Source organism: Diaporthe citri (genome assembly GCF_014595645.1).
Source record: "Diaporthe citri strain NFHF-8-4 chromosome Unknown scaffold_19, whole genome shotgun sequence".
NCBI lineage: Eukaryota > Fungi > Ascomycota > Sordariomycetes > Diaporthales > Diaporthaceae > Diaporthe > Diaporthe citri.
The window spans coordinates 213127-228105 of record NW_025064864.1 but is presented as its reverse complement, the minus strand read 5'-3'; the positions used below and the strand labels follow the sequence as shown (position 1 = coordinate 228105).

The 14979-nt window shown below is 55.4% G+C and overlaps 5 protein-coding genes across 5 annotated transcripts; 2 read left to right on the top strand and 3 right to left on the bottom strand.

Moving 5' to 3' along the window:
- Window positions 1–486: 486 nt before the first annotated feature.
- INS49_005646 (uncharacterized protein) lies at window positions 487–2475 on the top strand (the record flags this gene model as incomplete). The annotated part of the gene is made up of 2 exons (XM_043166425.1): window positions 487–1160; window positions 1713–2475. 2 exons carry the CDS (start codon window positions 487–489, stop codon window positions 2473–2475), a joined length of 1437 nt encoding a protein of 478 aa, XP_043016986.1.
- Window positions 2476–3661: 1186 nt separating this feature from the next.
- Window positions 3662–4492, bottom strand: INS49_005645 (uncharacterized protein; the record flags this gene model as incomplete). The annotated part of the gene is made up of 2 exons (XM_043166424.1): window positions 3662–4056; window positions 4123–4492. 2 exons carry the CDS (start codon window positions 4490–4492, stop codon window positions 3662–3664), a joined length of 765 nt encoding a protein of 254 aa, XP_043016985.1.
- Window positions 4493–6726: 2234 nt separating this feature from the next.
- On the bottom strand, window positions 6727–7186 carry INS49_005644 (uncharacterized protein; the record flags this gene model as incomplete). The annotated part of the gene is made up of 2 exons (XM_043166423.1): window positions 6727–6872; window positions 6940–7186. 2 exons carry the CDS (start codon window positions 7184–7186, stop codon window positions 6727–6729), a joined length of 393 nt encoding a protein of 130 aa, XP_043016984.1.
- A 1075-nt stretch (window positions 7187–8261) lies between these two features.
- On the top strand, window positions 8262–8705 carry INS49_005643 (uncharacterized protein; the record flags this gene model as incomplete). The annotated part of the gene is made up of 1 exon (XM_043166422.1): window positions 8262–8705. The coding sequence occupies one exon, from the start codon at window positions 8262–8264 to the stop codon at window positions 8703–8705; it is 444 nt and encodes a 147-aa protein (XP_043016983.1).
- Window positions 8706–10615: 1910 nt separating this feature from the next.
- On the bottom strand, window positions 10616–14812 carry INS49_005642 (uncharacterized protein; the record flags this gene model as incomplete). Its single annotated transcript, XM_043166421.1, has 3 exons — window positions 10616–10790; window positions 10855–11522; window positions 11588–14812. The coding sequence occupies 3 exons, from the start codon at window positions 14810–14812 to the stop codon at window positions 10616–10618; spliced, it is 4068 nt and encodes a 1355-aa protein (XP_043016982.1).
- Between the last annotated feature and the right edge of the window lie 167 nt (window positions 14813–14979).

The following is a 14979-nucleotide window of genomic DNA, read 5'->3' as shown; positions in this document are numbered from 1 at the left end:
GTGACCAACGCCTTGAGGTCTGAGTCTTTAGAGTGTGCCCTGAAGCGTGTCCGTAAGATACTGGGTGCTGTTCTCGCCCCGTGGGAGGGCAGGCCCTGGTACCTTAAGTTACTACCTTGCAATTCTGCGCAAGGTTTGCAAATATAAAAAATGAAAAAAGAAGAAATGCTATGGCAAATATTTACTGCTGTGCATCCTCACCTCACTCGCCCGAGTTTTAGGATTAGTTATAGGATTTCAGTCTAGCCGCAGCAAAAAGTGGCACCTCTACCGATTGCGGTTGCTAATTCCTCTAAGATTTTTCAACGTCATCAAATCTATTCAACAGCCACCCAATACAGTGCTTCGCGCGGTCGACCTTTTTGCCGTATAGACATCACCGCCTTATTCGCCCGTTATTTCAGTATATCAAGTCCACGCTTACTTGCTTTTAAGAGCTACCAGCTTTAGCTGCAGTTGCAACCGCCGCCAGTCCCGCCCTGCAACATGACCGACTACCATTATGATCCTCTTCCTGACGATGGTTGCATAAGAACTGTTGCCATTCACCCTGGAGAATCTCATGAGGACGTTTTGGTCAGCCTGACATGCGCTCGCTTCGACCCCGATCGTCCGCCTCTTTATGAGGCATTGTCATACGTCTGGGGCTCGAACGAGAACCCCCAGCACATTCAGGTGGCCGACAAGTTGTCGGACGCTTCACCTGAAAGTTGTCCTGGCAGTAACTACCACGGCACAGCGAGGCTCCCAGTCACGCAGAACCTAGCGGTCGCTCTGCGCCACCTGCGCCTTCTCGATAGGCCGCGCGTGATGTGGATAGACGCAATCTGCATTAACCAGCAGGACAACGTGGAAAAGGGGCCGCAAGTTGCCAAGATGGGCGACATTTATTCCAAGGCGAGCCGAGTGGTCGTCTGGCTTGGGCCGGCGCAAGACGACAGTCACGCCGCCGTAGAGGTCATGAGGCATCTGGGGTCTCAGATCGAAGTGAACTGGCACGACGATGCCATGAAAAGCGCACCCGGGGCGTCAGACCTGACGTTGAGTGACCGCAGCGTGATTCTCCCGGTCAGGGGGGAGCTATGGCGTCCAATCTTCGACTTGCTGTCCCGGCCATGGTTCGATCGCCTCTGGGTCCGACAGGAGATATACCTCGCTACGTCAGCCGTAGTCCTCTGCGGGGACAAGGAGGTTCCATGGTCGTTCTTTCGGGGTGCATTGTACTGCATTTCGTTCAAGGGTAGGACAGCCCCAATTCCCCAAGACGGTCGATTACATTTTCTGTTGGCCGACCGGCTCAGATTGCTCATGGGGTTGCATTCTCAAGACCCTGTCAGTCTTTATCGCCTGCGTGATCGCTTCGATGAGACACTATGCCAGGACCCTCGAGATCGGATCTTCGCAGTCCGGTCACTAGTTTCGCCAACTAACCGGGCACTTTGGCCCCTCCCGGACTACACCAGGCCTGCGGTCGACATTTACAAGGAGGTCGTGTCGGCATACCTCTCTAGGTTTCTGGATTCACTCGACATTCTTACTCAGTGCGAGTTTCACGAGGGGTCCTCGGTGTTGGGCACCGCCCGTCCCAGCTGGGTACCAGATTGGTCCGTCAAGGCCAGTAGCGGTCGAAAGTGGCAGGGCGGCGGCTGTCGCATAGGGGCTTGGCATGAATTGGCAGGCTCAGGAGTTCTAAGGGTACTCGGCAGACGCAGAGACGTGGTCCAGACGGCCGACCTGATTCCCAATTGGACCGAGTGCCGTGGGGTCCCGGTCACAGAGGCTATCCAGGTATACCGGCGAATCCTCCCGACCATGCAGCCCGACGAGGCATATCCCCACGGCGGCAGCCTGGTCCGAGCCTACGCGCACTCATTGGTCAATGGAAGTATTGCTGAACGTCGCAGCAACAAGAGTGGCGGATGGCCGCTTTCGAAAGCCATATCAGGCCTCGTTGAGAAGCTGGTAATGGGACATCCATTCTCCCCCGGTGAGCTGGACCCCGGGACACCTTTCGCTAGTGGCTTGAATGCACTCGCCAACTTCACGGACAGGCGACTGTTCAAGGGCAACGAAGGCCACATAGGAATGGCGCCGCCGCCGGTGCGAGCGGGAGACGAGGTCTGGGCGATCGTGGGATGTAGCGTGCCAATGCTGCTCAGAAGGGTTGACAAGGATAGGTTCCTTGTAGTATCGGAATGTTACGTAGAGGGGCTCGCGGATGGTGAGGGACTCCTGGGGCCACTTCCACAGGGTATCCGAGGGGTCTGGGCGCCTAACGAGAGAGGGCAATGGATGAGAGGACTCGAGGACGTCAGAACCGGAGAGACCTTCTTCAGGGACCCGCGCATGGAATCCTTAGGCCTCTTCCAAAATACGTCTGAGGAGGAGATCAGAAATCCGCAAAACTCATTCACATATGAGCCCGAGAAGCTGATGCAGCTCATTCCTGGGATGCAACGGATCGATCTTGTGTAAACAGTTGCGTTGTGTCGAGCTCAGGTTTCGCTCCCTGGACATGTTAGGGTCCAGGCGGCAGTTGCCAGGGATATGAGAACTACTGGTCTGAGCCCAATCGCGAGCGCATATTAATTCATCTTGATTTCCCTAGGATACTCTGACCTAGGCGTACCCGCCGGTTGGAAGATATAACGAGCCGACTGTGCGACGGTAATGGGACTCTTAAGCCCAGCTAAGCAAAGCACCAGTGACATGACATGCCGTTGATTAAGGTTGAGTGGAAGGGCCAACTGTGCTCCTGGCTCAACAGGGTGACAGCCCTTAGAAACCCGAGAGTGAGATGAGCAGAGAGCAGAGAGGGAGAGCGGGTCACCACAGCTGGCGTCATACCTGAGGAGGGCACTCCGTCTTCGGCGTCCAGACAGGCCGGGCAGAAACCGCCGGTCGGGCTCCGGCCCTCCCTGCCGTGTAACTCCACAGCAGTGAGTGACCACTCCGAAATTGCCTGATGGCGGTGTGTGCATGCGTGTGTGATCAGCAACAGTGATGATCCTCGGCATGGGAAATCCGAGCGTCGTCATCGCTCCAACTCCGTCACTGACAAATGGCTTGGGACGAGAGAAGAAGAAATTAGATTAGTTCCATGCATTACTGCAGCAAGCAAGCGCGGATGGATCACATGATGTCTCCCGGCGCGGGCGTTGACGTGCAGATCGTCGCCGTCTAGCGCGGCCAGATGCAACGATTGGCCCGGGAAAACGCCCAGAACATTCTTATTTGGCCCCGGCGGGCAGATCAGCGGAACCGCCCCTGATCGTCTGTTCTCGTCGAGCCGCTAACTCATCAGACTCTTTGGAGCCTTTATTCGGGCTTCGGTCTTGCCTGCAGGACATCCCTTGAGCGAAGGCTTCCCGAAAGGCACATTATTCAAGGTGGTGCTACTGTTTCTACTCTAGCATCAGGAAGATGGACTTTTGCACTGGTTCAAGATGTGATCAAATAAACAAGGTTTGATTTATAGACCCGACTATTATGTAGTCGGGTGAGAAGAATAGAATGAGTATATACAAAATTTCTCTCAGAGAAGCCTCCCAGCAACCTCACCACAGAAGGTAGCTAAGCTTGCCGGTCGACCACTGCTCCTTCGTCCCCCACAACTGTCCTATCCAGCTACCAGGACGCCATCGCCGCCAAGGCGAGACGCTTAGCAAGACTTGACGGTGGTGTACTTGCAGTTGTTGGAGGGGCCCTTGGAGACGGACTTGGGCTCGTTGCCGGGGGTGGTGCCCTTGAACTCCTCGCAGACGGCCTTGACCGAGGTGGCGCAGGTGCCCGAGATGGTGGCCGAGTCGCCAAAGTTGGGGTTGATGCCGGTGAGGAGCTTGCCGTTGTAGGCCTTGACGTTCTTGACGACGACGTGGCGCTCGGCGCTCTTCTTGCAGTTGCCGCAGGCGCGGTACAGCTTGCCAAAGTCCATGACGGTGAAGCCGTCGATGGTCACGGTGCCCTTGCCGTTGTGCTGGATCACCTTGTCGTCGGCGGACTGGGCGCCGCCGCCCTTGACGAGAGCGTTGCCGTCGCCCTTGAGGGTGAGGGCGTCTGTGAGAGGCGATACGGGTTAGTTTGAGAGACTCTTTCAACTTCGCGGACGGAGAAATGACTTACCCTCGCAGACGTCAACCCACCAGACGTTCTCGATGGTGCAGGAGCCCTTGCAGTGGACACCCTCGATCTGGTCCTTGCCGATGATGGCGTTCTTGAGGGTGGCGCCGTTCTCGAGGATGAAGACGGCGTCGGAGTTGCCGCCCTCCTTCTGGCCGGTGCAGGAGACGCCGCGGCCGTAGGTCTTGAAGCCACCGTCGAAGGTGCCGGAGATGGCCTTGGGCGACTTGTAGGTGACGCTGCCCTTGGAGGCGGGGACGGGCAGGGAGGCGCGCTTCTCCAGGTCGAAGAAGTTGTTGGGGGTCTGGGCGGCCGGGCCGGCGGCGATGGGGGCCACGAGGGCGAGCATGGAGGCAACAATGGTGAGCTTCATTTTGAAGGAGGTGGGGTTGGTTTTTGCGGTTAGCTTCGAGAGAAAGTAATGCAACTGAATGAATGTGTGTCGTCAAGACTTGGATGCCCCAGGCAAGCGAAAGACTGTGGTTGAGAGAATGAAGGGACTTGATTATCTGTTGTGATGATCTGGACAATATTCCCACGATGGCTACACGCCGGCCAGAGCCTCCTTATATATCCAACGAGCACTGACTCCTTTTCGCATCTCAACACCAGCCCGACGCCGTATCCATCATTTAGGAGAATATGTCAGTACCGGCCCCTATTACACAACAGTGAGAAGGAGCCGGCGCTATTCAGACCCACGCCTGTGCCTTGAAACCAGGTGGCAGCTCGAAAAGGAATCACGGTTCTTGGCATGGAAACATTTTTGTGCGTGTGGCGAGAGCTCTGCGGATACCGTAGGTACTGTAGGTAGAGTGAATCCGCGTATTTTGCTCTAGATCCGACCAGGGGTGAAGGAATAAACGTGCACATTCTCCCCATCTTTCCATTATCGAGCTTTGTTTTTTCAATTTTCGTGGCTCTTCCCGATGCCGAGTTCGAGCTTCGTCTGTTTCAGTTTCAAGTTTTCCCTCCAATGGTGAGCAGCAAGGCGTATGTATGGCTAATACTGCTGTGCCCGTCTGCCTGTTTAGCTCTCGGGAGATCAGCGAGCAGTAAGCTTAACTGTTAAACTTTTGGTCTGGAACTGGAACAGGGTGTTGGGTGCGAGGGCGTGCACCCACCCGCCCATTAAACTAAGGTGCTTGGCTCTCCCGATGCAGCACCAACTCCGAAAACTCAGACTTGGCACAATTACCACAGCACCGGAGCACATTTCACGGGCTCATTACCGCCTCTTCCAATTGCATGGGTTGCCCCTTCTGATGTGGACAGGGTCCCCATCTTGCGAAGGGAGCTGAAGTAGGACATTACTCGCCGGCGCGCATTACTGTCTTTGTCTTCCCTCCGGCACCGAGTACTCCGAGTGGCCGGTCTCTCCACACCTTCTAGAATTGCATCTGCTCGTTCCAGGCCATTCTCGACTCAAAACTGTCGAGACTCTTGGGGCATCATCCTAGTCAAGCGTGAGCGTTTTTGACCCAGGACGTCCTATACGAGAATGTTATATTGAATATAATTGTGGTGGCATTTGGGGGTCTGTAGCTCGAGGGCTCCCAGTTCAGCATCCAATAGTGTCACTTGCAGGAATAGGGTGGCCTGAGCCAGATAGGGAGGAAGCTTTCGTGAAGTGTTGTCTTTACTGGGGCTCAAAATGGGTCTCGGATTTTTTCCACTCGCTACTATTTCTGGCTTCCGTGCCTTTGGTGAGTGCCTAGTAGTCACTTTCATTATTACTCAGCAACACACTTGCGCACAGCGGAGAATATGCGACATGCCACGAGATTAAGTTGCATGTTCTCCTGATCGGAACGATCGGCCGATGAGTGGCAGTACGGTAGTCTACGTGGACACCTCAGAGAGAAAACTCATGCAGTTTGAGTCAGCCAAGGCCCACCACGTGTGCTCTGCTGAATAGGTAGCCGCACTTGTGTAGGGTGACGTCTGCCTGATGCGATACGACCGCAGCGGGCTGGTCCGCCTGCCAAAAAGGTCTCGGAGTGACACCGTCGACGACAGTGCCCCCTTTGGCCCCCTGAGGACCACCGCAGGGCCCGGCGCAATCCACCCACCCACATCTACCCACGCCGCCAGTGCTGGGTTCAGGCAGACGGTGTAGTAAGGCCGAGACCGACGTTGCCACCCCTAGAGAATTCCGGCCGGCAGTCCTGTTGAGCTAGTCGGAGGGCTACCGTTGGACGGCAGAGCCGTTATCGAGTAGCTGGCTTGGGCAGCAACTGCGACGCCAGCATCCGTGGGGGCTAGGGATGCAACGCAGAAGAGCACAATGGGATGTTGTCTGACTCGGCTGGTTCCGTCTGGGATGCACTACATTGGCGGTTGATGCGGTTGGTGAGGCGGCGTGTTGAAGCTATCGGCCGTGTCCATGTACCTTCTGGCGATCACAGACGCGCCGTTTCGTTGCTCTCGGTACGGTGGACCCCGGAAATCGGCGAGCGTACGGAGGGAAGGCGACAGCTAGCCAGCCTTGCGCCGAGATGCGGTGGTCCCAGGTGATACAAGAAGAGGCGTCACAACCACAAACATCGTGAGCAGAAACGAGGCAGGCTTCCAGAAACCTCGTTCCTGTGACTCCGTTCCTCCGAGTTACTCCTCGTCACTCTCTTCGTCCTCAGGAAGCTCTTCGTCCTCAGGAAGCTCTTCGTCCTCAGGAAGCACTTCGTCCTCAGGAAGCACTTCGTCCTCAGGAAACCCTTCGTACCCGAAGAACTCGTCCCACTCAAGGAGGGAGACTGGGTCGTGTGTGGAAAGCGGCATCGTAAGCATTGTCAGGTGGATTTGTTTTGTCATTTGTTGGACTGCCGCGAGCGTCGCGTCTTTCCCTCATGGCGCGTAGCATGGGTAGCGGATCTGTGGACCACAGCCGAAGTTTGCCTAGGAGGATTGGTCTCGCGTAGGCGTACCACTTCTTGCACACGGTGAGGCGTCGGACGTCTTGACGAAAGTTCTCTACGCCGACGAATGCGAAGATGCCCAGGAGAAGCTCTGGGGGCAGGGCGAGGAGCAGGTCGGTGGAGTTTGTCTGTGGGTGCTCGATGATCTCCATGTTGGCGACGCTGTCGTCTGTCCGTTGTGGATAAGCGGTTTCCTATGAAGCGTCCGATTGGGAGGATACTGCAGTCGCTTTTGAGAGAGGCTCCAATTCCTATTGTTGATGTTTCCAGTGAGTCAATGTTGGTTGCCTAGGTGAAGTAAGGAGGAGTCGACTCACCGTTCAACGTCAGTGTGTTGAAGTGGCTGGATCAAGTTTTTTGGCTAGGGCAGGCGAACTGGCATTCCCTTGTCCTATCGCACTCAGGCATCAACTTGCGAAACGCCTTTTGCGGTGAAAATTGTTTGTTTGCTGATAAAGCAAGTAGGAAGGTCCTGGCGCCTTGTACCTGCTTCAAGTAAGTGAAAAACGTGTGGAGGGTATGGGCCAAGTTCCGTCGAGTCATCCCACCTGTTACTGCTGTTTTTCTCTCCTCCACAAACATAGAATTGCTTCACCCACCAGAATCAGATGGTCTTTCTTTGTTAAAAATCAGGGCCCAGTAATACGGTGCTCTTCTGTTTTCATGAAAGTAAGCTTCCTACGCCCACTCAGCATGGAATGGCGTGTGCAAAAGGCGCGCTTCAGGATGGTGTACGCCTCATCACGTGGAGGTTCGAAGTCTGCTCAAGCTGACCATCGAGGCAGCGCTGTGGCATCAGGCGGGTGCAGTAACTACGTAGAGAGAAGACATCGGCCAACAGCACTTTGAGGCTGTAGTGGTTACAGATGACGATGTAGCACCAGCGAGACTCAACTTGTCTGTTACTTGTTCCAATATTGGATAGTAAACATAGTTGTGTTGTTCGACCCATCGCTTCAGAAAAGGTGGCCGATCTTCTCCACAATACATACTTTTCCTTGCTCAGCCTCATCACCATCCGGAAGGATTGTTGGTGCCTCACTAACAGTCTTGGACTACATCACTATTTGCCCAAGCAAATCATCACCGTCAACACTGCCGATCTTGAAGATCTGTTCAAACAGAGACGGAGCCTCAGTCACCCCTCACCATCAAAACCTAATACCCATCTCTTGCGCAATGGAATTGCACCCAAGCCCGCTCTCCAACTGATCCCTCATCTCAGCAATGGAAGACCGTAACGCATTTACGCCCTCAAGCCCTGCAGAAGGCGGCTCAGCAAAAGTGGACGTTATAGAACCGGCGGTGCTTCTATTGTCGGGTCACCAAGTACTAGTCTCCAAAGCGGCACTTGAAGTACCACTCTACAAGATGAGCCGGGACATAGCGTCCATCCCACCGAAGAACTCGTCCATCATCTTCGAGAGGGTGGAAGACGCCCACGTCACCGGAGCCGACAGGAATGGCCCTGAAAAGCAGCAGACTCGGCACATCTTCTACCTCGCGCACCCCCGCAGGAGCAGAATTCCAGACGGACACCCCTGCGTATTACATCACCTCTGTCTCTCAGGAGACAACGCTGGGGAATATCGGCCTCCGCTCCACAGAGCCTTTGCTCCAGAGGCCGGGGTTCGAGGCTGTGTTGAGCGCAGAGAGGACCGCGGCGGATAAGCCATTGTTTGATGAAAACACCAAGACTATTCCCAGCATTAGGCCGAAATTGCTGACCGGCCGTTACGCCTGTTTTGACTCTTTATCGGAGCCAGGTTGCTGTTGAAGAGCAAAAGGGAAGTCAACTTACTCTAGATATCACGGTGTCCACGAAAAGGGAAGTAAGGGATGCTCTTGTCGCCACGTGGTGCTTGAAAGTCTGGCATGACACAGCAGAAAGCACACAGGCCAAAAGGGATGGCAAGTCACACCATTCCCCACTTGACAGATCTACGGTTGCCCGTCTTATTACTGACTTGAACTCTTTAGCCATGGAGAGACTGACGCCGGCTGAGGGCCTGCTAGGCGATGGGAGCATGTCGAAGACGGGCAAGAGGGTTGGAGCACTCGGTTCTCTTGCAGGAGCAGGATAACAACTCCCAGGAAGGCCGGCGGGATGTATCGGCAATGGATAGCGTCACATCCATCGAACTTGAATCAGATGCGACAGGACGTCGGGCAGGACTATTTAGAACTGTGTCTAGCCTACGATGCTAGGGCTCGAGGTGAAGCCTTGGCCCAAGTCTTGAGCCAAATGTGAAGAAATGACGGCTTTCCTGGGCCGATTGTGTTGTATCCTATAGGGATGTATCCCATAGCAGACCATCCTATGTTCCGTGGCTTATTATCACAGTACCCTTCAGGGATATCTTGAAGTTTGAATGGAAGGTGGGCAGATGTCTCGTATCTTCAACCAAACAAAAAAATACATCGAGCGCGCCAACCAGATCGTTACAATATCACCTGAACCTGGTCGCGGGCTTCAAGTCTCGTGCACGCGACTAACTATTGCTTTTCTAAACAACTGGTAAAGTCAAGCCGGGCCAGGCTACTGAACACCACATCAGCGCCGGGGAAGATTGATCGATATAGGGGTTCTCTCGGTACATGGACAGGTTTGTAATGCCCCAGAGCGTAGCCAGGGAAGTCTTGCGCAGCACATGTAGCACAGTCCATATCCCAAGTGTTGCCAAGTGCGTCCTGACCAAATGGCGGGATCATACAAACCCACGCAAGGGACAGGTGGCATCCCGGGTTCCAGCGAACGTCTCAGAAACCGAGACATCCCATCTACAGCGCCCAGGTTCTCTTCCCAGTACTCACTTGGTTGACGGCGGAAGAGAGGAAACGAACACAAGAGAGCACACACAGGAGGGACATCCACAGCGGACACAGAAGCAGAAGCAATCAATCATATCAATTCAAGCCTCACAGGTCACCAATCCTATCCTATCCAACCCCATTCCCTTCCACCACCCATTTGTTCCCGTTTTGACCCCCTCCTCCAGGGGCGGCCCCCCTTCCCATCACCCCATAGCATACTATCAAAACCCACCCACACACAGCACACGCCACAAAAAATGCCCGCAAAAAAAAAGGATGGATTTTCACATTTGCCCCTACTCCTACTACTCCCGTGGGGGAATTAAAAAAAAAAAAAAAAAAAAAAAACAGGCACCCCAAAGAGGAACAAGAAGAGAAAAAGCCAAAACAAGAGGCAAAAAGGTCAAGAATGTCTGGGGGAAGTGTTGCCAGGGAATAAGGTAAAGCGGCGAACAGAATTCCCATCGAATCCCAACCTGACCGCCCACGTCCACACCCACGAATAGTCGAGCCCTCTCGTACATGCCTCTTTGGTTGTATGTATGTTTGCTTGTTTTGTTTTGTCGTAATATTGGAATTGCCTGCCATGTATGGTGGGGACACCGTCTCATCATCATCGTGCAATGTGCATTATAACAAATTGGGCAGAGGGAAGAGGATGAGGGTAGATGATTGATTTCGTTGCTCGCAACTTTGTCTCTCTCTCTCTCTCTCTCTCTTTCTCCTTCTCCTCCTTCTTGCCCGCCCATCTCTATCATCACCGCTTTCTAATGCGGCCTCGACGAGGCCATCTCTCCATACCTTCCTCTGTTCTGCGTCGTGTCGTACGCCTGGAGCACGCGTGTCTGCGACTCGTCCGCCTGCGAGAAGGCGTACCCTCTCTGCTTGCGCATGCGTTGTACCTGGCGTACCTTGCGAATCGCCTTTTGGAATTGCTCCATCCTGATTACACATGTCATTAGCAAAGCGCCGCGGTGCCAGGGCAGCCAACAAAGGGAGGGCATACCTGGGCCTGTAGTCCTGGATATTGTACTTCTGGATCTCCTGGATGTGGTGGTAATTCTGGGGCCTGTACATCCGCTTTGCATACTTGTATCCCACATCTCGGAGCAGGCACAGCACCGGCAACACCAATATCTGCAGCCAGAAGACGGGGCTGGAGAATATCCGCGGCACGGTGCCAAAATACTCCTCCGATACGGCCACCATAGGCGCCACGGTGGCGTAGGCCGCAATGAAGGCGATCCAAAAGGCCATCGAACCAGGTATAGCTATTACGTGGTACTTTGTCCAGTTGTTCGTCACCAGTCCGGCTTTGCCCAGCACCGTGAGTAGAACCGCACCGTACATCCCGGTGCCCCACACCCAGTGGCCGGCCGTCTTCCCGTCGCCCTGGATAAGGTCCCATGGCCAGAGGAGCACGCCGAAAATGTAGAGTATGAGTGAGTGGTACACAGCATTAGCGATCCACGCAACGAACACTCTCAGACGGAAGAAACGGTTGCTCTGGCCCAGGTTGTACAGCTGAGGATAACGATCCAGGAGGCGAGCCGACACGAACTGGTCCAGGATGCCCATGGCCAACGGGGGCAAGACAGTGAAGAAGACGTTGTACAAGGAGAGCGTCCAGGACTCGTAGATGATAGCACCGGAGAACACGTTCTGGAATGTGTACTGTTCTTTGTGTCAGCGGGGGAAGGAGCATTTCTTATGCGCGTGAGAGTGCGGGCGGGACTCACCCAGAACTGTGTCAGGTACAGCGTGATGTTCTTATAGAACGAGAACAATATCGTCTTGCTCACTCGGTGGTAGCTCCAGGCGCCGTGCACCAGAAGCAGCTTGCGGAGGAAACGGAACTGCGCTATCGACACATCTGCACTCCGCGCAGCTTGGAGACCTTCCAGACCACTGATGCCTACGCCGATGTGCGCCGCTTGGATCATCGAAACATCGTTGGCACCGTCGCCAATAGCAAGGGTGATGGCCTGCTTTTGATACTTCTTGACCACCTTCACGACGAGCGCTTTCTGCAGGGGCGAGACACGGCAGCAGATGACGGCCTTGCACATGACAGCCAGATCCAGGAATAGCTTCTCCATGTCCTTCTCAAGAGCGTAGGTGAGCGACTTCCCGTCAATAATGAGGGCCAGCGTCTCCGTCTCGATCGTCCCGCCGCCCTGTGTCCTGATGGCTTCGATCTTCTTCTGGAGATTGTCCCTTGTTGCGGCAGCGGACTCCTCGTTGACGATGAGTAGCATCATGTCCTCGCTAAGAAGTTTGCAACTCATACCAATGTTGATGGCAGTCTCCTGCCTGTCGCCTGTCAGGACCCAGACTTTGATGCTTGCCTGTTGGAGAGTATGGATGGTCTCGGGGACACCGTCTTGAAGCCGATCCTCAATAGCGGTCGCCCCCAACAGGTAGAAGTCCTTCTCAATGAGCTCTGCGGCCTTGTCCAGCTCTTCGGCACGGTTTCCGCCCACGGTCGTGGACGCCTTGTCGAAGATGCCATACCACTCTTGGAACTCCTGCTCAGGAATTTCCCGCATGGAAAGACAGAGGGTCCGCAGACCTTCTGAGGCATACTCTTCGAGGTGCTGCAGCGTCGCTTCAACATGCGGATTGTTATCGTTCAGGCGTTCCAAGATGACGGTATCTGCACCCTTGCAATAGCACCGTATCTTGCCATCGGGACACCGGAAGATCGTTGACATCCTCTTTCTCGTCGAGTTGAACTCAAGGACGGCGAGAAGCTCGTACTCGTAACTTTGGCCGCCCGCTTCTATAATGACGGATCGAGGCTTGCGGGCAGTGAATTTGTATCCGAGGACGGCCGCACCCTCGACCAAGGCACCCTCATCGGGCGACGCAGCCTGGTATTTGATGTTGCCAGCGCCGTCGTTCTCCGGGATAACTGTGTGACAGGTGGACAACAGGGCCAGGAAATGTTCGATGACAGGCGCTGTCTCATGTGACGTCGTGTTCTCGCGAAGTCGCTTAAAATCGTGAATGCCAACCTCAACGCCATCCTGGACAGTGGCTCGCCTGTCCTCGGGTACATCTTCCGAGTACATAATCCCGGCAATCGAGCACTGCTTGAACTCCATCATATTGCAGGTCAGCGTGCCCGTCTTGTCCGAGAATACGTACTCGACCATTCCGAGTTCTTCCACCAAGCTGGAGGTTCGACAGTTGGCAGGGGTATCGTTCTTGTCGTAGTACATGTCAAGGTCGTCGTTGATGAGGATTCCATGCCAGTACTTGACCATTTCGACGGTGACGAATAGGGAGATGGGCACGAGCGCAGAGAAGAGGACCCAGTAAGTGACCATATCTTGGGCAAATTGCTTTGCAACCAAGCCAGCTGTTGAGAGAGCGGTCAACTCCAGATATCCAAGAGCGCTGCCCTCAACACTCCTCATGATGAGATCGCCGACTGTACAGACAATGCTGAGGATAAGCAGAGTGCCGACGAGCATCAGCACTAGGAGGTTCATCTGCTTCTCCACCTTGGTTCTCTTGATCGGGGCGGCATTCGCGTTGCGCATGAGCTTCGTTTCGTGGCCAGTGAAAACAACAACGCCGTGGATCCACGGGGTGTTACGGAGCGTCGCGCCACGCAGGAGCAGCTGCTCCGGGTTCAAGGCCAGCTCCTTTTCTCCAGCCCCCGCCTGCATCGTCATCGTCGCTTCGTATGTATATAGACTACTGTTGGGCTGTTCGGACTTGATCTTCCCCCCAAGCCGGCCCAGGTCGCTCGAGCTAACCAAGGCGGCGGTCTCGGGCAGACCCTGCTTGATCTTCAGGTTCGTCTCTCCGTCGAGGTTCGCGGTTTCGATGTAGCAGAGGCCCTCCGGTTCGGAGCTGGCAAGCAGAACGAGATCGGCGGGGAATGGCTCCTCGGACTCGACACGGACGACGTCGCCAACCGCGACGTTGATCCACTTCGTGTCTGTGAATTCGGACCCGCGCAGCACCCTGGCTTTGGACATGTTCAGGGACCTGTCGGCCTGTTTCCTCCGGTAGTCCTCGACTAATTCCTTGCCGGCCGAGATCAAGAGCACGACAATCAGGGGTCCTATGGTAGTGTACTGGTTCGTGGGAGAAAGGTTGGGTATCTGTTGCAGCGCGGAGGTGAAAAGGAAGAAGATGTTTGCGTATTTGGAGAACTGCTCGAAGAGGAACTTGGGCAGGAAGGTGGCGACGTTGTATTTCGCGGTGGAAACATGGTTGTCGACGTACTTGTTCGCTTGGTTCGCGGGGGGGTTGTTGAGGTGGATGATGCGCGGCCCCAGGGTCGAGGGGTCGGGCTTGCCACGGCCGAAACCGAACTTGAAGTTTCCCATGTCGAATCCCTTCTTGCCCGACTTGTGCTGCGCGCCGGCATCTGCGGCGGGCCCGTTCCGTTGCGCGCCGGGCTCGGTGAGCGGAAGATCCATCTCGGAATAGCCCTGACCCATGCCCAGCATGTTCTTCGCCCGGCCTACTATGCCGCCGCCGAGGCCCAGCACGCTGTTCCTGTTCCTCGCAGTACTCCTGCCTTGCGATTGATAGCCCCCCTGTGCGCCGGCACCGCTGCCGTGTTGGTAGTAGTGGGCGCCGTCCTCGGCGTAGTCATCGATGTCGTCGTCGGCGTAGCGCTGGTAGTTACCCAACTCGGAGGTCTGGCTGTACTGCCTGTTCCCCCCGTCGGCGTAGGGGCCGGCGGGCCTCCCCGAGCCCGGGGGTGACGACAGTTGGGGCGAGGCCAGGGAGGCATGTGATGGTTGGCCGGCGCCGACGAAGTCATCGTAGGAGACGGAGGGCCGGGGTTGCGCGCCATCGTGGTCGTAGGCGTCGGAGGCGAGGAGGTCGTCATCGTTCAGGGCGGAGCGCTGGCCCTGGCTGTAGACGGGCTGGTCGTCAAGGTCGAGCAGCAGGTCGTCGTGCTGCGATGGTCCCCCATAAGGAGGTTTGCCAGCCATGGCAATTGGCGTTTCGGAAGTCAGGAGCGCGCAGAATGACGTTGCGCGGCATCCGGGGAGGAGCGGGGAGGAAGCAGTAGGGAGGGCATCAAAGAGGGCGCGCAGTTGAGGTAATAATGGCGGCCAGTCGTCGTGGTAGTGGTGGTGGTTGTTGCAGCAGTGATGAG